The sequence below is a fragment of the Parasteatoda tepidariorum genome, chromosome 3 (assembly GCF_982258835.1).
Source record: "Parasteatoda tepidariorum strain Cologne lab strain chromosome 3, Ptep-v5.0, whole genome shotgun sequence".
NCBI classification, from domain to species: domain Eukaryota; kingdom Metazoa; phylum Arthropoda; class Arachnida; order Araneae; family Theridiidae; genus Parasteatoda; species Parasteatoda tepidariorum.
This window is the reverse complement of record NC_141757.1, coordinates 79,785,298-79,807,114: the sequence shown is the minus strand read 5'-3', so window position 1 is coordinate 79,807,114 and position 21,817 is coordinate 79,785,298. Positions and strand designations below refer to the sequence as shown.

Below are 21,817 nucleotides of genomic sequence, written 5' to 3'. Positions count from 1 at the left end.
AGTGTAGAACCGTAATGTTGTTCAAATTTCTTGCAGCATTTATATGTTGCTAAAAGAAACCCTATTTTTGACTTCCCTAAACTTGGTTGCGAGATACTAAAGTTCAAATTTCAGAATCTATAGGATGAAAATTAGCCATATTTTTAAACTCCTTACTCAGTTACATCATACTAAAATTCAACTTGAATGTACACATGATACAATTTATCACCTTATTAAAGTTGCAACAAATGTGGTTCAACATTGAATAAATTTTTCTTATAGTGTACATTTCCCGAATATCAATTTGAATATTTTTATGAAGTGCTGATAAGTACAAATAAATTTTTTTAATAGTTATTATTTTCCCCAAATTTTTATAACTAAATAGAAACAATTTTACTTTTATTTTAGAATTCGCGTTGTTCAAATTTCTGAAACTGAGAGAAAAAAAAGTATGTGAAGTGTCATTTTGAAAATAAATCATTGCTTGAGATTTAAGATCATGTTTTACTAAAAACTAATTCTAAGCTTAACACGCTAATTTATTCGCTACATCATAAAATAAGTTAGTTTTTAAAGTAAAAGATATATTTTACTAACATCTGTTTGATGTTCTTATGCATAACGAAGTGTTTTTCTAAAATTTGCTAAAATGTTCCTTGACTTGTTCTTACATAAGTTTTTCAAATGCGATTTAAGCTAATGCTCTCTCTGCATGCGTAAAACGGAGAAAAAAAATTTTCGTAAATAAAATTCAAATTTATCGGATTTTAAAATTCCAAACAGATTTTCATGCTTAAATCAAGCTTACAAACTGATTTTTATATTATGAGAAAAATTAGTCGATTTAATTAAAACAATAATAATAAAAATTTTCGCTATATTAATATAATACTGGTAAATAAAAATAATTTTATTTTACTGTAATATCAGCAAACAAAAGTATTAAAAATTGTGGGTGTTCCCAATCAGATAATTATAAATTTTAATAGAATTATAAATTTTTACATATCCTGAAAATATGTAAACTTAATTGAATTATTATTAGATTATTAAGAATTCTATGAGTTAGCCAAACTTGTTATTTTAAAGTTCACAACATAATGAGATAAATAAATTAATTTTTATGTAAGAATGTCCAAAGAAAGAAAATAGATTATGGCATATTCTGAAAAAATGAACATTAACTTTATTATTATTACATAATTAGTAAAACCATATTAGTTTGGTGAACTTGTTACTTTAAGAAATACTGTGTTAGAGTGTTTTTAAACAAAGATTTTTTAATGTTATCAAAATAAGGAAAAAAATTTCATTGAATGAGAGCTTTTCTCCCTCTTTGTCGTCCGTCAATTTGTCAAATAAACTCTTTTTATACCGAATACTTGTAGAACTTCCTGACATGTTTATAAGTTTTAGAGTTTAAAATTGAAGAAAGATACTGGATTCAAACGCTTGGGAGTGAAGTAGTGAATATTTAGTTTCATACGGGAAAATTGAGCATTCATAATCGGGAAGGGTGATTTTATTAATTTTAATTAAAGGAAAAAAAATGCAATTCCAATGCTAAACAAAGAATAAAAAAAATACCGATAATTTTGAGATCTTGAAATGTGTGGACAGTTATATCCAATCTGTATGTTTGTGAAGTGAGTGAAAGAGATAACTTTTTTAATCAAGTTATATCTTGCCCCTTCAGTCTCTTGTTTTATAATTTTATTTTTATTTATTTATGAATAATAACGTGTTCGAAGTCTCAGCTTATTCCTTGTAAGAGGAGTTGAAATTTTATTTTAGAAAAAGCTTCAAAGTAAATTCTGTTTTAATTAGTATACTATCAGAATTCGTCGAAATTTTCCCAAATTGTATCATTGGCGATATCCACATTTTTTTCCTTTCGACTTGTGTTTCACCTTAATTATAAACTTTATTTATAAAAAAAATTAATCTTTGATTCTGACTCACATTATGAGTAGATGTCGATATCTCTCAATTTTTATAAGAAATAATTAAGTTGAAAATAGTAAACGACTAAAAAAGTATGCATATTTCTTTATTACAAATATGCATGCACATACATACCTAGAATTTTTAGCGGAATGTAATTATAAATTAATCAAACATCGCAATCATTCACCGCAAAGAAAAACACTCAACTTAAAGCTTCTTTTACAGCAAATAAATGTAGAAAAAACTAAATAAGAGAAAAAATGTGAAGAATTGGGAGGAAGAGGGGATGGTGGATGGTATCGCAGTTATCCGATGACGAAAGCGGTAGAAGGTGGCGATGAAGGGCGGATAGGCGACGTGCGGTCTGCGAGCGCTAAAGGATCGGAGGGTTTTCCTCGCATTTTCATTTAACACAGGATAGAATGATTTGTGAACAAGATGAGGACAAGCGAGGTCTCCCTCGTCAACAGCTCACATCGATTTAACACTGTCTCTTAATGTTTTCTCCAATGTTAAGCGCCGATATGTTGTCCTCGAGTAGAAAGATTGCGAGGAAAAGGTGAAAAAACAACTTTTTAAATTCGTATTTAAAAGGATTTGGTTTATGCGACCATGTTAATTATGCATCTGATATTATAGGTTAGAGAATATTTTTTTCGATGATCAAAATTTGGTTTAGATTGAGCAAATAGTAAAAATGGCTTTTTATAATTATTAGAAAACAGACGGCTTAACGAATGTATCAAATCCCATTGTTATTCTGTTGTGTTATAAAAAAACCAACATAAACGACAAAAAATTCGAAATTGAGATTTTTTTATGTACTTGTCATTTTTGCATGATAAGCTATATACTGCGAGAGAATTTTTTTTTTTTTTTTTCAAAACAAAATTTTGTTTCATTAGTTTTTTCCGAATTCATTTTACCGTTCGTTGTATTACAGTTGTCATTTTAGCGGTTGTTGTAAAATAGTTGTCAAGCCTTTTCTCTCGGAATCTACCATGAGGTACTTACATTATTTTTTCAATTGCACGGCCGTATTCTGACCGAATTCTCTAATAATATTAATTATAAAACATTCTTTAATCGAGTTTCTGATACTTGTAACAAATAGTGTATTCTCAGCCGAATCCTTAATTCCTCAGCTTTCCTTTAAAAAATTTCTGCCCGAATTTTTTAGAAAAAATTGATGCGTATCTAAATTTTAGAAAATTAATAAAAATTGAGGAAATAGAGAAAATTTTTTTAACATTGTACAGAAAATTTTGAAAAAGATATATATCATTAATAATTAAATAAAAATTTATAGAACCGCCCCCCATTTTATTTTACTCTTAACATTCTGCTGTATATATTAAAAAACAGTAAAAAAACCAAGACCTGGGATTTTAAAAAACACTACATTTGGTTTGGTATATTTATTTTATCATAAAATGGTCAGGTCAAAGTTCAAGATATACAAGTAATACTTTGTTTTGCCTTTTAGAAATGAACGCAAAAGGCTTGTTGTTCGATTTTAGGACAAAACTGTTTCGATGTTATCGTCTCAGGGGTATCACCTAAATTCACATTTAATATTGAGGTGCTTGCTTACATTGAATTAAATGAGTTTAGAATGGTTAAAGTGTAGCTTTAACAAACCGTAACTTTAACCAACTCAAATGTAATAACAAAAATAAGATAAGATTGCGACAACTGCAAAGACCCAATAATGTATTCTTCAAATACATTCATGTTACTGGAACTCTGTTCACAACATTATGTATTTATTTTCACGCGCTCCTGTTAGTCTTAAACTTTTAAAGAATAAAGTTATTTTTTGTTCTTTTTATTTATATTAACTAGTTTAATTTAAACAGTTTTAATTATTTTATGATTCATATACATATTTTAATTGGTTTATCCCACCGTTTGTATTTCTGCATATTTTTTGTACATACATAATATAAAGATAGGAACGAAAAGAAACGAGAACATTTCAGAGAAAATTTAAGAATTTAATATTTGTGATGCTCATTTCATTATTGTATTAATATATTTTATTGAGGCTATATTAATACAATAATAGAAAGCACTATTTTTACGGATATAATCGCGCTTAGAAGAACAAATTGAGAGCTTTATCACTCATATAATGAACCTGACATTATTAACTGCATTAAACGATAAAGAATAAAATGGGCAGACTGCATTATTAGAATGGATGAAGACCATACCACAAAAAGAGTTTTCAATTGGCCCACGAAAAACAGGCTGGCCGAATTTGAGATGGATAGATGACAAAAAAAAAAAAGACTTTTTGGTCTTAAAAACTAAAAACTGGAAAACGCTGGCAATAAAAAAGTTTAGTCTAGAAAAAAATTCTTGAGAAAGCCAAGGCCCACCCTGGGCTGTCGAGCCGTTGATACTGATGATGAATAGTGTGAGCTGAAGACGAAACTATATATTTTCGTTGTTAATTTTTTTAATCTTTAATTTTTTTTTATATTTGAAAAAAATTTTTCTTCTTTTATTTAAAATCTTTTTTCTTTCCTTATTTTTCGTTTCCTTTCATATTTTCTTTGTGTAACCTTACTTTATGAACTATTTATAGCCCGAGGGTAAAATTTTTCTTGACTATTTTATGCCACTAAGGGTTGAAGATAGAATAAGCCTACCACTGAATCCCAATCATCAGCGATGGGGGAGACAACAGTTAATAACAGCTTATTCTTCTTTCTTTTCTTTCCTTCTTTTTTTTTAATAGTAAAGTAGCAGACATTTTGAATCTGACGAGCAAATTCAAATTTTAAATCATACCCTTTCATGTGTACAGAAATGCTTCAAATATTTCTCAGACTCACCGTCAATATTATTGTGGAAAAAGATAATTAATTCAAATTCTTATTTATTGCTGAAGTTCTCATCTAAGTAGACAAATAAAACTGATATAGACTGGTACTTATTTTTTTTAAAACTGGTATCAACATAGACTACAACGCTAGTTTATTTATTTCAAAACACTATGATCTCGAATAAAAAAAAATCAATTGAGCTTTATAGGAAGTTAGAAGTTTGAATTTGTAAATTATTTATAAATAATGGTTAAAAGCATAAAAAGTATCGTTGTAAAACTAAGTAAAAGCAAATTAATAAATAAGTTTTGTTTTGCAATATTTTTTATAAAGCAATTGTTATTTAGTATATTTCTAACTATAAGCTGAGCATAATAAACTGAACCAAAAATTGACTAGTGTCGTTAGATCTTAAAAATCACATATAGAAGCACTTCTTCGCATAAATTTAACGCAAACCTCAAAATTAATAAGGCCGAATTTGCATCCAAATTTGGGCACATTTAAATACTTCTAGCAAAAGTACCTTTAAATTAAAACGAATCATCTTTTGGAACAAGCGAATTAAACTCACAAAACACGAAAGCAATTAATGGCGGCCCGCATTAATGCCTAATTAGCATAGTGATTAAAGCCCCTGTAAGCATTCATAAAAACACTTCCTTAATAAGAAACCCTGATTTATCGATTTCTCCTCATAACTCCCATTGTTCTTTTTATTGCATTCACTCAGCATGGATCAGAGTTCGGCAGAATGTTTGAAAGTTGCTATCTTTCTGTTCATAACTCTTGAGATAGCAGATGGGAGGTCCAGCAATTTCATAATGAACACCCGGGAAGAGAAACCGGCTTTTTTTGCATCAACAAATATTTTTCCTTCCCTCTTCAAAAGTATGTAACATATTTTTCTCTTTTTCTTTGATGAGAATGTAATATCCACATGCCTTATGCAGATTTTAATTACTTTCTGCCGTGATAAAAATTGAAGGGAAGTGAAATTATATTAAGAGAACGTTAGAATGCGGGATGGCGAATTTTGCTTCATTTCTATTGGTGTATGAAAATTTAAAAAGTTTAACCCTTTAAAGCAGAAATTTTAGCTTCTTTTTCTTAATTTTGTATTAATTTAGGGTCAAAATAAGAGAAAAATATTATATTTAGAATTTTAATATTTGATATTTATGAATTACAGCATGAAACACCAGGGTCTTTTTCTGCGTTAAAGGAAAAATCTTCCAAACACGAGTCACTTCCAAACAATAATTTTTCAAATTTGTTCTTGCTTGCAGTTATTTAAATTGCAGAAACTGTTGTATCATCTGAATTACAGAATCATTTAAACTTCTGTATTTTACAAAATCAGTTATTGATAAAGTTTTGAATACAAATGAAAAAAAAATCAAATTACTTTTCAGAATTATATATTTCAGTACAAATATAATTCCGATAATCTAACAAATATTAGACTGTAACTATTAGACTGCTTTTTATGCTTAAAAACTGACAATTATATTTTTGTTTGCAATTAAAAGGTCAGAATTTTCTTGTTGAAGAAAAGTGACTTCTGGTAAACTTAGAGTAAACAAAGAAATTTCAAATGTTTGAAAAAATAAAATTTCGAAATGTAAACAAACTATAAGAGGATTACTTACTCTAAAAAAAAAAGTACAGTCAAAAAACGGTTAAAATATGGCTAAATTTACAATATTTCTGGCTCTATGGGAGCATAAAAAAAACTCGGTGATTTTTATCCTAGCACTTCGCTAATGATTTTTGGTTAAATTAATCATAAAATATATTTATAATGCGTGAAAACATTTAGTTAAAGTGGCAAAATTTGGTAATTTTTTCATGATTTTTTAAAGCCTGCCTGAAAACCATTTATTCAATTAAGTTTCAGTTTTGTATTTTTATACTAAATGTGCGGTGATATGATCTATCATTTTGAAAATCAGAATTTCGATAAACCTTTACCATATCAACGCAAAAACTACCAAATGAATGGTTTAAAATACCATAAGTTTTGGTTCTATTACCAAAAATGCCATTACTTTACAATACGGTAATTTTATCAGAATATTTTTTTTTCTGTGCAGGATTGCGCTGTGGTGAAGTTCTCCATTAAATTGTTAGCATTTTGATATTTTTCTTTTCAATACTTGAAACTTTATGGCATGCTCTAGGTTTAATTAAACTTTTATTTTCGATTCATAAATTTTAAATTTCTTATGGAGATTCATGTGAAGGATTTAATTCTGAGAAGGATTTTAAAAAAAATTAATGCGAAGGATTTTTTCCTTAAAATAGCGTCCTCTTAAGCCTGTTTTTTCGAAAGCTTTGTCGTCACACGAACGCTTTTTATGGAATAATGTATAACTATTGTGAACTTTATAACAGTTATTTATAACTTTTAGGGGAATTCTCGACCGTCTTTAGCCAGTAAGGTAAATGCTAATTATAAAAATGGGGCAAAATGTCAACACGAAGAACAGTCACAGTTTTGTGAGATCAAAAAACGTTCGTGATCAAATTTGGTAATATCTAAAAAGTTACTTCGACGTTGCGTCATCTGGGCTCTGAGAAATTTATAAAAATTGAAAATTATTCAATTAGCTTATTAATGATTTTCATCTAAAGGAAAAATCTCACTTTTTTAATTTTTTTTTACAGCTTATAAAATATTTAAGCTATTTGTCCATTCTTAAGCTCTGATAGATAGTTTAAAATTATAGCTTTGCCTCAAGTGTCAGGCACTCAAATTATGAGGTTTTCTTTTTTCTTTTGTTTTATTCATTTATCGTATTTTTTATTTTGCTTGGCGAAGAAGCTTTGAAAAACACGGCTATGTTCCGTGATTTTCATCAAACTCCGTTTCATTTTAAAGCGTTTTATTAAAATCATATTTCCTTTGTTTTTGTTCTGATAAAATGCAGTTTCTATTTGTAATTCTTAATTTAGGTATTTCGAAAGATTTCAAAATTTATTATTTTTCACGTGTTAATGAAATTTGATAATAACCCTTTGACGCAGATGGAACAATGCTGTCTTTTTTTATAATTTTTTTTTCTCGCAGCAGCAAAATTAGCAATTTTCAGCAAAAATACATTTTGGTATCTTTTAATTTTAAAAAAAATTATAATATCATCAAATAATATTATAAATTAAAGAAATTTCAATCTTGTATAAGTTTCTATTACATCTAAAAAACAGCAAAGAAGCAAACAGCAAATTTAAAAAATGAAATTTTGGAAGTGAGCCGTGTTCAGAAAATTTTACCTTTAGCGAGGCAAGAGACACCGGTGTTTCATGTTGTATTTCATAACCATAAATTATTGAAATGCTAAATACAATATTTTCTATCACTTATTTTGAAATTAATACAAAAGTATTACACATTACGGATTACGTTTACAGTATTACCTATTATGATCAGGAATGAAATCATACATAAAGATTTTAATTACTAAAATATGAATTGAGTATAAAAAATTTCGTTTTAACATCATATAATATACTACATAAATTTGTAGTCTTAACAGGCCTAAAAAGCCGAAAGCAACAAGTCAGGAAATGAAATACTTAGTTAAATGACTTGAACTTCGGTACTCTTGTTTAACAAATTAGCCGCATGCGAATTTGTCAAATTACTGCTGCTATTTCTGGAAACAAGACTATTTTAACTCTTCTCTTTATCCAGCGGGTGTTGTAAAACGGGCCCACATGACTTCTGAGGTAGTGCAGCAGAACCTATTAGATTAGAGGACTTCGCGCGACTGGTTTGACATTCTTAAGATGCCAAGACTTAAAGAGATTTAATCAGCGAAATCATAGAACAATGTGTAAGCGTTTAATTTGTTCCCTTTTAATAGTAAAATACATCGCAACTTCTTTCTTTCTTTATTTTTTTAAAATTCAGAAAGCCCTGCGCTATAGTTTTAAGTTTTAATGTCTTAAAATAACCCAGGTCTCCAATTTGTAGAATTAAAATATTTCATCTCCATTCGAAACGTATGAATCCTTGATTAAATACTACAGATTTCATACTAGAAATTAATTGTAAGCGTACGCATTTTGGTTGCAAAAACCATCTCAACTTCTTTATTTATTTTGTTCTTGGATTAAATTCAAAAAGCCCTGCACTGTATTTTGAAGTTTTAATCTCTTAATCGTTCCAACCAGTAATTTGTAGAATCAAGGTAATTCACATCTTTTAAAAATTTACGAATCATTGATTAAAAACTACAGTTTTCATACTTGTTATTAATTATAAATTTGTGACTCCTGTCTACAAAAATCACCACAACTTCTTTATTTTTTGACCGTGGAGGAAATTCAATAAAAAACATCAACAAAACTACAGTTTTACTCTTATCTCGATCCCAGATTTATGAATCTTTAAATTTCAAAAATCTTTATACTTGCATTTAATTAAATAAATCCACATGTAAGACTTATTCTGAGAGAAAAAAAATGCAATGTGCTAAGAAATTCTTAATTTCATAGCGTGCCCAATCCTAGATAAGTAAATGTAAATCAGTTTTATTTTACAACTAAACATTCGGCTCATAAACTACAAATAAAAAGAAGTGATTTTTTTTAAAAATATTTATTTTATTTCTTTCAAATAAAAAAGCGTAACTTAAGGCAAATTTGCTTATATTTTTTAGAAAGTATGTAAATAGAAGATAAAATGTAATGTTTTCAGTCTTTGCAAATGCTAAAAATGATAAGGCAACATCTGGTTTCGTAAAACTGGAAGATGTTGGTAAACTGGTAAAAGATTAGACAAATGTTTAGTTTTCTAAGGCTAAAATAGCCGTCGGCGATTTTCTTGTTGTACGTTTCTTTCTTTCTTTTTTTTAAGAAAAAAATTTATTTCTTAATATACTCATTTGATTAAAATTCATAAAGAAATATTTATTTTGAAATCGTCCCTGAAATTATTATATTTTTTAAACTGCATAATTCTTATAAATTGCAAATTCATTTCTACAGTTTACTACTGCATTTTAATTAGAACTTGACCCGATTAGAGCTTAAGAGATGAATAATATCGAAGTGAATTTTGAAATACTGTTCAAAATGTATATATAGAGTGAAATTTGTGTAAGTTGACCACTTGTGAGGCAACAATTTGATCGTCCACTTAATCAAGTGGTCAATTTATAAAAGGGAAATTTAATTGCAATTGCCAGTTTGACATTCTATCCTTAAGATCAACTTTGACGGAAGATTAATTTTACAGGTTTCACTGTACAGTACTAATACACACAGTGTACAGTACTTAATTAAATAACAGTACTGCATTATGGACTTTTATTCTAGAGAATAAGTTCTTTAGAGTTAGGGGAAAAAATTTAATTTTATAAAATTTCCAAATTTTGTAATACAAAAATTTATGCCTTGCAAAATTACAATACAAAAACAGAAAGTTGCAATACAAAATAGTTTTCAAAACAATATTTTTTCTGTCATGAACTATATCTATCGCTTTTAAATTTATTTATTTTTCACATGATGGAAAACAAATACAACACAGGTTTAACAAATAACTTTGCAATCTAAACTAGAACTCTAGAAGTTGAAGTTCGTATTTTGGTTATTTGCTCCAAATAAATATTTTCAGCTAATTTATGCTAATGAGAATTGGTAATTTTTTTAAATTTAATATAAAAATTAATTTCAAAAAAATATTATTCAAATCATTTTCGGTTAACTGACAAAACTGGTTAAATAACAACGTCAAAATTTCACGATCATCAAATCTATGCATCTTATTGCCCAAATGATTTATTTAAACAGCTATATGCAATAAATGTAGAAATAAATCTAACAGTGTTTCTTTGTCTTAGAAACTTTTTCTTTTTGACGAAGTCAAATCAAATGATTAAGATAAAATTATGTTTTGATTATTTTTGTTACAATTGTTTCTAAGTTTAAAAACTTGAGGATATTTATTTTTCAATTTATAAATATCGGATAATGCCAATGTAATAAAATTCAACACAGGATTTTCTTAAATTTGTCATAAATACCAGCTAAATTATCAATGACAGATGACATAAATATACAGCAGTTGTTACATGGCTTTCAAAATGAGTTACTTCCTTTTTTAAAAAAAATCTCTCCTTTACTACATTTCGGCATTCCTTTCATAACATTTCCATCAAAAGTTGAATTTTCTGACCGAAACTTCGCAAGAACAAAATTAAAAATGGTACGAAGCGATTTCAGAGAGGAAAACTAGCAAATATATGATAAACGTACTCAGGTAAACAAAATCAAAATGGTAAGAATACAGATAAATTGCCAAAATTATATATCTGGCAAAAAAATCTTTAATTGCGTATTTTTTTTATGTAAAAAACTAAAAAAATCTTTAAAAATAAATAAATTGAAACTTTTTATTATTGGAGAAAAATTCAAAAATAGTGCAGACCAAAAATGCGGTGTGTATGAGCGAAACAAAATTAAAAAGTGCAGCTTGTCAAAAATATATGGCAGGCTTAAAGAAAATGTATTTTTAACTGCGTTTTTAAATATGCAATTAATACGATATCCTTTAAGAAATAAATTGAGACTTCTGACATTAATGGGAAAAAAGTTCAAAAATGGTACAAATCAAATCGGATGAGGAAGTTGACATACATTTAAGAGCTTCTGCAGTACGCACCTGATAATACACCCTATAATTTATGACAAACATTATCAATGTGCGGGAAAAACCTTTGTAGATAACAAAATATATCATTCTCCGGTTCCTTTTTTTTTTTAAACCTAAGCTAATTATGCCATTTTGTTTTTTCTTGGCCACATTTGCAAAAACGACGTTTCGTTGAGCACAGACTTGGCGACAGTCGCCTTGAAAAAAAGAAGAGAAATCTCTTTTTATGAATATGCGCATCAGTACTGGGAGAAAAAGAAATGTAATAATATTGGTTCCATTAAGTGCACTTCAGTTAGTGTTATCTTTGGCGATAATTCACGATAGGGTGTCACTTATCATTGCTCATATACGTGGTCAGAATCTAATGGACAGTTTTTCTTTTAATTGATACAGTGGCTTTTTAGGGAAATGTTGGTAAACTTTGCAAGCGGTTTGTTTTCAGAAGGCAAGTACAAAGACTTACTCGATTTATGTGACAGCTAATAGGATAAACACAGGAAAAAAAGTAGGGGGAAAGTTGATCACGATTTATTACTTTGTATACACTCTTAGAAATTTATTAAGTGTGCTCATTGTCATATGAAATAAATCCTTTTTACAAATCATGTGCTATTTTTATATCTGTTGTAGATTTGTGACAGTAATTCATTACTCTTATATTTTGTTCGAATTTATCCAGTGCCCCCTATGCTAATTAAGAAAATGGCGCAACAAATTATTATGAAGAAAGAAATCGACTGTGAGAAAATGAAAAGCATTAGTGATTAGAAATTGTTTAACGATAAAAGTTTTCTTTCTTTTTTTTTTAAATTTCAAAAGTTACTTATACATTAAACAGTGGATAAAATCATGCAAAAATATAGAATTATTTCTTGATTTTAATGATTTTTATAAAGGTCCCCAAACTGTCGCGATTTTTTTAAAAAAGTATAACAATCTTTCTAATATGTAAAGCAATTGTCGATTCTAATATTTAAAGCGATTCTTGTTAACAGGATAACATGGATATAGATCACATAACTGTGATTCTTTCTTTTCTTTGGTGGAGGATCTTTAACACTTTTTAAAATAAAAAAGTGATGCTAAAACATATGACTCTTTATAACATCTATCACAGTAAAAAGTATAAGTTGATCGCATGTATGACAACAAATTGATGGTTCACTTAGCCATGTGATCAACTTATAACGGGAAAAATATTGCTTTTGTAATATTTATAATTGACCATTAAGATCAACTTCGAGATGTCATCAACTTGACGCGTTTCACTGTGTATCTCTCATCATTTCCTAAGTTTGAACAGAAAATAATAGATATTGTTTTGATTAAAATTAAAAAATAAAATTTAGTGATGATTTTACAGAAAGAATATTTGCTTTTCTCCAATACGTAAGTCTCATTTCATGACAACAGCTTCTGCATAAGAAAGGCATATCTATGTATTCCATACAACAATATGTGTGAATAATTTGGTGCGTCAGGTTATTTATATTACCAAACGTTAAAATGTATTCTAAGCAAGTTCTCCGTACAAATGTTTATCGTGCTTATTCAAAGTTTGCATAAGTGAAATGTTGTGTTCAGATTAATCTTTAGATTGATGTAAGTAAACAGCGTGCAAAATGATAAGTCTACTTAATCATAGATAGTTTAGATAGTTTTCAAAGAACATGCCTATACACTGATGATATTAAAAGGATTCACGTGATATTTGGAAACAAAGGGGTATTATTAAGACTAATGGCTACCATTATAGTTGAAAATTGAAAATTCTAGAAGCAATCAGTTTTGACACATAATTTGGACTATTGACCGATCAGGAATATCACCAGTAAAAATTAAAAAAAGGCTTACGTTATCTTTGAAAAAGAAAGGTTTCTTGATTTGATCTTAGCAGTTTTTATCATTATTAATACCTTGGAGTTGTTTAAAAAAATTAAATTGGAATTCAATCATTCAATCTAAAATCTTAATATGTACTTTTGATATTGTGATATTACCAGTATGATTTTCTTTTCAAGTTTGTGGAAAAGATTTATTATGTCGTGGATTGCTGGCTTCAGAAGACTTTGAAAATCTCGATTAAATATATCCTGCTACAAAAAATATGTAGCAAAAAAAAAAGAAAAAAAAAAAAGAAAAAGCATTTTAGTGTAAAAATTAACCATTAATATAACTTAATAATTTAAAATAAAATGAGATTAAAATTTTAATTCAGGTAATAAACTTTTTTTTTCGAATTTATTGGCTCTAGCTAGCTGATGACAGACAAAACAAAAATCGTAACTGCAAATTTGTAATTTTTTTTCCAATAGGCAATGGCAAAATACTAAATAGGTATTGAATATACTTAAGGTATTATTAATACTTCTCATTTATACCTTCTCAAGGAATAAAATTTTCATTATATATTTTATGTCCAATAGTTAATCTTTCTTCCTAAAATTGTAATATAACTAGCTTAAAAAATTGTTCCAAATCAAACCATAATTAGAAATTTTAAAGATTTAAATGAGGACTGACCTGATTATTCTTACAAAGAAAAATAAGATAGTTTCACAAGAATAAGCTTAAGTAGTTAAGTAATTTGAAACTTTTCTTTTTACTATTATGATACATAATGATGGGATCCTGAAGAAATAAAACGCTAGTTGTATAGTAATTAAGTTAGAAATACATGATTAATGTTTATATGTAAGACTCAAACCTAACACTGTCTTAAAGAGCATAAAGTTTAAAGATATAGCAATTATTTCGATGTAGACCGAAGAAATATTTATGCAGAATTTATCTGTGTTTAATGATCCTAGAAGAATTCATTTTAAAATCTCTGGAATGATTCTTCATTACGAATTTCACCCAACCGTTCCACTATCAACAATTGTTAAAGTTTTAAACGTCAAATAAAATTGATGAGTGCTTCTAAAATGTATAACGAAAATTAGCAACTTCCAAGGTATAGTCTAACATCGACTAAAATACGGAACACATTATTGGAAACTTCAAACCATAGCATTCTTTCGGTTATGATATTGACGCATTTTGCCCTCCCTGCTGTACTATGTACACAGCTACAAGAAACTAAGTGGATTCATTAGATTCTTCTTCGGGACAAAAAATTAACCGCATTAGGTGAAAGCAGTTAATAAACGGTTTTCCTTACTATTAACAGTTTGGATACTATCTTATATAGGGACATTAGACTGTTTTGTTTGAATATGGTAAAATAACTATTAAATAAATCGTTATTTAACCATATTTAATGAGACATTTCTAACAGTGCAGAAAACATGAAAAATACATCTCACAAAAAATTTCTCAAAATTCTGCTAAGTTTCAGAGAAGAAACAACAGCAAAAAGACGAACATCATTTTCGAAATACCTCAAATTGTTCGGTATACTATTTTGGATTCTAAAATCAAAACAAGAACTTAAGCTGGCATTCGAATGCATATCTTTATTTCTAAATGCTGTGTATTGTGATGTATGGCACTTGGTGATGTGACACTTAGCTCTGTGATAAGGCCAGCGGGAGCCTATAAACCCGACCACCCATGCTACGAGACATCGTGGATACATATTAAAAGAATACTCTATTCAGAAAAGAACTCCGCGGATTTATCCATCTTTAAAGGGCAGTCGTGATATTTCGAATTCATTTTGGTTAGCGGGAGGCAAATATGTTTTAAACTTTTCCCACGAGCCCAAAAGAAAGAGTGAAGGGGGCTTTAGAACAGGTTGTTTCGTCTGGTCTTTCTCCCACCCCCTCTTGTCAAAACAAGAAAAGGTTTCTTTTTCTCAGAGCGAGGGGGAAAGGAGGACCTTTATAAAGCTTAAAGTTTTAAATAGTTGATTTCAATAATAATATGCTTAAATACTAATATTCAAATACCATGCGATAAACGGAAAATTAATTATAGGAAAAACAACTGTTTTATTAGAAATTCCTAAATTTATAATATTAAAATCAATAGACACGGGGAAAGGAAAAGTGATTAAATATACCTAAATTTTGGGATGTAATATTAAACGATTAAAAAAAAGTATCTTATTAAAATCTAAAATGTTGAAAATTCTAAATAAATAATCAATAATGTGTTGTTCTTTTTATATTTACTTTAGCAATTTTTGAATACTAAGAAAATATAAAAATCTACAAACTAACCCCGTTTTATAGGCTTTACAGAAAACTTTGAAAATAAAGCAATATCAAGGAAACGCTTGATATATGTTTCGGTTCAATTCAAATTTTTTTGGTAGGCATCGACACATATTTTTTTAACGTCTATTTACTATCAAAAACAGCAAATGTGAGTCTAAATTTTAGATACATGTATACTAAGAAGATTAACTTCAAAATAGTGATTTAATAAGATATTTTTCAATATGAGTACGGAGGATAAGAAAAAAATTACTACCATAAATTACAAGATTAAATATTTGTACATAATTTACATCGAAAGCTAAATAACGTGGTTAACAAAAAAGCTTTAAAATGCGCAATAGATCAATCTTTAAAGTGTGTTTAAAATTAAATATTAATTCAGCAAATTGTTACGCAAAAAATCATTTAATGCACTAAAAATTATATAAATCACACACAAATGTCTCGATAATCTATTTAAATAAAGCTTTAGCTTATTTATTTTACCACTTTTTAGAAAAAAAAAACTTGTATATTATGAATACAATTTCAAGGATAATACTAATTCTACATCCAATTTCAACAACGAAGTTCAAACAATGAATTTCTCGAACACAATATATTCTATGAGCTTTACGTTACCGGTACGGGCGATTTCCCGAGGGAGGCAATTAGGATCGCAGAAAAGTTACTAATGATCAAAAATAAATCTGGTTTAAATGACGGTTGGCTTATAGTGAATAGATGAATAAAGCTGTTGTGTGTGTGTATATATATATATATATATATATATATATATATATATATATATATATACCTTAGAATAATCATGTACCTTTCAACATGATTATTCAATTTTATTAAACTAAGTGTAGTATACCATGCGTGTTATCAATAAATTAGGTATATTTACAAAAAAATTTTTTCACGAATATTTATTAGTGACAAAATATGTAAGTTTAGCGATTTATTCTGAAAATTTTAATAATGTAATTGATTTTGAATATCATACATTGATATAATTTTTAAAACTGATATTTAATGACAATTATTTTAACCAAGCAATATTTTATTTTTATGTATATAGATATATATGTATCTATCTATCTATCTATCTATCTGTATATATATATATATTGCTGCTAAGTGCATTGTCCATTTAAATAGGATTTTTTACTTCGAGGTCATTTTTGGTTATATTAGAATACGAAATAAATTACTTTTTTGCATTAACTTCAGAAAAAGAACAAAAATTTAAAGAGATTGAAAGAGCTGAAAAAAATTTAAAGAAGAAAGTACCACTGCTTATTTTATATAAGTTGATAATTAAAAATAGTCAGTGGCAATTACAATTGCCATTTAAATATTTTTTGTCAAACAAAATTAAAAGAAAGTAAGCAATTTTAAACTACTAATATCTTACAATACACTTCAAACTTGCTTATGGATACTTTTAAAAATCATAAATTTTTTTTTAAAAATTAATCACGTAAAATAATCAAAAAAATCATATTTTCATTAAAATATTAAACTTCTTAATATTTTTAAAAATTCTCTTCGCTTCACTTAAGTAATTTTTGTTTCTGTTTTGGATTTGTTAAAAAGCAGTTTTTGTTTAATTTAATTTTTTAAAACTATTTTAACATACTAACGATTTGAAATCAATAATCACTTTTTGCAATATTACTCAACGATATATGAAGCTATCCAAATAACTGTAAAAGTAACCATCACAAAAAAACCCCCCTTCAAATATTATAATTTCATACAGAGTATTTAATTAAAAACATGAAAAAAGATTACTATTAACGAAAATAAAAATAAACAAAATTATTAATAAGTAAAATTAATTACAATGCTATTATTAACAGTAAAATTACTAAAAAATTATTAAATGAATAAAATAGATGAAAATTTTATTCAAAATTTTAATAATTATATCAATTTGAAAAGCGGAACAAAATTTCATTCGTCTATTAAAAGTCACTTTTTTGAAACCAATGTTCGGTTTTAAAATTTTGTAAGTGCAGGAAAAAGAAATAAAAAATAATAGAATAATTTTTAAAAATAAGAAAATAAATCTGAAATCAATAAAAAAAAAGTACTAAAAATTTTAATGATTATAAAAATTTGAATTACGGAAGCAAATTTTAGTTCGTTTAAACTATCCCAAATAACATTCCTATTATCATTATTTGATTTCAATTTTTATGATCAAACGACATATTTTTATTTTTTTATTATTAAAACAAACAATGATAAAAAATTTTAATTAATAGAAAAATATTAAATGCCGTCACTTACCGTTTTGAAGGGACGTCGCCAATTCTTCAGCATTTTCCAAATGTTTGGGCTTTCTTTGCTTGCGCCTAGCCATACCGGCGGCTTTCAATAAGCTGATGTCCGTTTCTAATACTCAACTGACACCCCCCAAATAGAGGGGGTAACTAAACGCATGCGCAATATGACGCTTCTCGATATTAACAATTTCTAGCTAGTGTCATTATCATAATGTGATTCCAGAACGTCCAGTGATTGGGCGACGAGCTGCACACGTCATCATCTAAGTTGCAATGACGTCACAAGACATTGTCTCCAAAAACTTTTTTAAGATTATATTTTCTTCTCTAGATAGAAGGGGGTCATTCTATGAGGGGGGCGAAAGATGTTTTTCCAATTTGTTTATGGTTAGTAAGTTTTCATGTGATCTGAAACATGTTGCACAATATTTCCCAGTTTTTCAAGTACTTTTCACCACATTTCTAAAAGAATTAATTTTTTTTTTTTTGTAGTTACAGTAAACCAGATGAAGTTTTAAAATACACCAATGTTTGAGCTAACGATAACTGCATAACTACAAAAAGTGTCAGAGCAAACGATTATTTGAGATTATACAAGTTAAAACTGATTGCAGACGAAAATTATTTATCTCACCAGCAAACGATAGAAGGAAATAGTTTCATTAAAACACAAGGCGAATCATTTTCCCTCAAAATTCTATTCCTTATTTTACAATTCCACTGTGCGTGATGATATTCTGTTTTCAAAATCCACAGTCATTCGAGAGTTTGAATTGCTGGTGGGAGAATGAAGAAAAACGTTCCAAAATCGCATCCGACAGAAAAGGATGGGAGCGGAGAGAAAGTTTTTCTCTTTCAACAAGAGTGTTTTCCTCGGTGGTTGAAAACACCACTTTTGCACCGATGCTGAGGATACGCGTAAGTGAGGGATCTCTAGCTTGCTTTGGGAACAACGTCAGGGTTACCCCGAGGACTCCGGAGGAGAAGAATCATCTGCATCGCCAAGTGATTTCGCCAAAATTGTGTCGAGAAACTGAACTGGGTCCCAGTAATATAAAAGTAAGGGGAAACAACGTGATAACAGGGCAAGGTAAAACCAGGCTTATCAGTTTGAAATTGCTAATCGAAAATAGTACTTACTGTATTTCAGTGATAAAATATAAAAATTTGTATAAGACTTGTGTATAAGAAGTATTCTCATTTATTTATAAAATATTAATAACGTTCGGTTTTTCTATAATAATAATAGAAAGTAGTTGTTTACTTACAAAATAATTGTTTACTAGTATTAGTTAGAAAAAAAAGAAATATTTTGAAACCTGCTTTCAAACTTTATAAATTAATTATGTAAAAATTAATTTTTTTCTTTGTTTGAAAAACGAAACTAAGTTATCATTCATAAAATAAGAATTTTTAAGCTTATTATTTCCCTATTTTCCCTATTGTTTAGTTATTTATTTCAAATATGAGAAAATATGAAAGGACGAAAGTGTTTTGAAGAATACGTGATCCTAAAGTTTTAATTTCTTCCAATAAAATGTGTAAAGCTTAAAATCTGCTGAAAGTTTAAAAATAAAATTCGATTATACTTAGTCCCCGATTTTTGACATTGTATCTGATAAATATTCTTTCTATAGGCGTACAAATGCCAGAGTTAAAAATTTCAGCGAATATTTCGGAGAAAAAATTTCAATAATTGCTTGAATATTGTTCAATTGAGTGTGGTTCTATCGGTGTAGGTTTTTTTTCTATTTTATTTCTTTAACGTTAAAAAAAAAAAAAAACAATATTATAATCTAGAGCCGTGGTGGCTCAGGGGATAGAGAGTTTGACTTCCGGTGAGGTGGGTGGGGTTCGAATCCCAACATTGGCTGGTCAATAGGACTTCCGCACCCGGCTCGCATCGACCACAGTACTGGCGTAAAATATCCTCAGTGGTAGATGGATCAGGGATTAGAATCCCCTTGCCGTGAGGCTAACTATGGGAGGTTTCTGTTGTTTTCCTCTTCGTGTAACGCAAACGTTCCATCGAAAAGTAATCTACAGAGGCAATTTTTTCCCAATACTTACTTTATGCAGGAGTTCTCTTGTCTTTTTGATTGGGTTCAAAATTATAAGGCTACGGAGTTGAACATTAGTAGTCGTAAAGTCCAAATTGCATCGGCTGCTCACCGACGGTTATAAAATAAAAGTATTATAATCTGTAAAATCAAAATCATGCTAGTAAGTTTAAATAAAAAAATAAATTATAAGCAACAGTTAAATGGGCAAGATCTCCCTGTGCCCAGGTTAGAACCGAATTTATTGTAAAGGACATAGTTAAGTATTTTTGAGAATTTTGATTTATTAGTTAGCATGGATTGATTTTTATTTGATTTGAAGAGAATGATTGAGAATGATGATTTGAATTTATGTTAAAAGTTACAATGTATATATATATATTTAATCTTAAATAATTTTTTATAAAATGTAATACGTCTCGAAATAAAGTGCTATGAAAGAAAGCAGTTTTAAACTATCAATTCCTTCTCAGCTTTCATAAAAGGCATAAATGCCAGTTTAGTAATTTAAAGGGATAATCTTTCTCGGGTGCAAAATGACCAATTTTGACGCAATTTTTCTCAGAAACTAATGAATCGATTGCATTTTCCTTTTAACACTTTTTTTTATTGAAATTTTAAGTGTGTTGATTTCAATTTGAAACTTAAAAATTTGATTTTAATTTAGATTTTCGAAAAAATTTATGAAATGACTTTGTTTGTTTCTTGTTATGGTGGGAATTTTAACACATCATATTTTGAGATTTTTCATCGCTAGTTTTTATTTGCTTTTTTATTGTCTAAATATAAAAAGCTTATTTTGTTAGTGATGGAAAAATTCGAATGTGAAAACAATAATAGAATAGCATTTTAGTAGCAGCAAAGATACTAAAAATAATTGAGCTTATCCATTTCCCAATTTTCTTTTGTTGAATTAAATTATCAAGAAATAGTATGTAAAAGATATTCGGACCATGATAATTATCGAAGGTCATTTGATCATTATCAATATTTACATTTACTAACTAAAGTCCGACCATTTGATATAGTTAAATGTTTTTCTGACTGCTTCGTCATAATGTTTATGTCAATATGATTAATCGATAAATGTTGAAAGAGTTACTCTCTTTGGCTTATCGCTTCGGCAGCAAAATATAGAATCAGCATTCCATGTAGTTCAAAGAAAAAGGCTTACATTTTCAAATCTCATACCATAAGACTTTCAAAAGATAATAGAATTTTTCCGCTGGTTTCAAGTCGAGCTATTCATCAAAGATATTCAATCTGATATTTTACAGTGGATTTTTTTTTGAAATGTTGATTAATATACAGTATATTTAGCGCTTTAGAACAGTGATTTCCAAAAGGTGTTCCGCGGCGGAACCCTAGGGTAAGGATCACAGGATTTCTGAGAGTTCAAACTTTTTTTTTTTTAACTAGTAATGATTATATTTACATCCAATCAAAAAGTCCCTGATTCACTTAATGATTCGTTTATTAATATGAAATTATTTATGTAAAATGTCTATTAATAAAGAAGTAGCATTTTTCTTTCAGTAACAATATATTAAATATATTATTAAAACGATATGCATTTATCAAGAAATCAATAAATATTGCTCATTTAGTTTTTCAATTCAAAATAAAATAAATAACCTTAAGAATTAAGATTTACGTTTATCTAATAATGATTCTCAACTTTTATAACAATAATTTTTTTTTCAAATCAAAATTCAACTAAATTTATTCATTTTCAGCATATACACATACCTTGAACAAATTTATTGTTTGAAATATTTAGTTCTTTCCTATTAAATATTTGATATTATAATATTAAATATTTAATATAAATATTTAATATTTAAAAAATACTTATAATAAATTTTTATTAGTATATTAA

The 21,817-nt window shown here is 27.9% G+C and overlaps 1 protein-coding gene across 1 annotated transcript in view; it reads right to left on the bottom strand.

The window, feature by feature from the left end:
- LOC107450899 (sal-like protein 1) overlaps window positions 1-18,832 on the bottom strand; it is an 86,859-nt gene extending 68,027 nt beyond the window's left edge. Inside the window, exon 1 of the mRNA XM_016066831.4 lies at window positions 17,883-18,832. Within this exon, the coding sequence (XP_015922317.2) occupies window positions 17,883-17,955 (73 nt within the window). The 5' untranslated portion in view covers window positions 17,956-18,832. The remainder of the gene's footprint in view (window positions 1-17,882) is intronic.
- Between the last annotated feature and the right edge of the window lie 2,985 nt (window positions 18,833-21,817).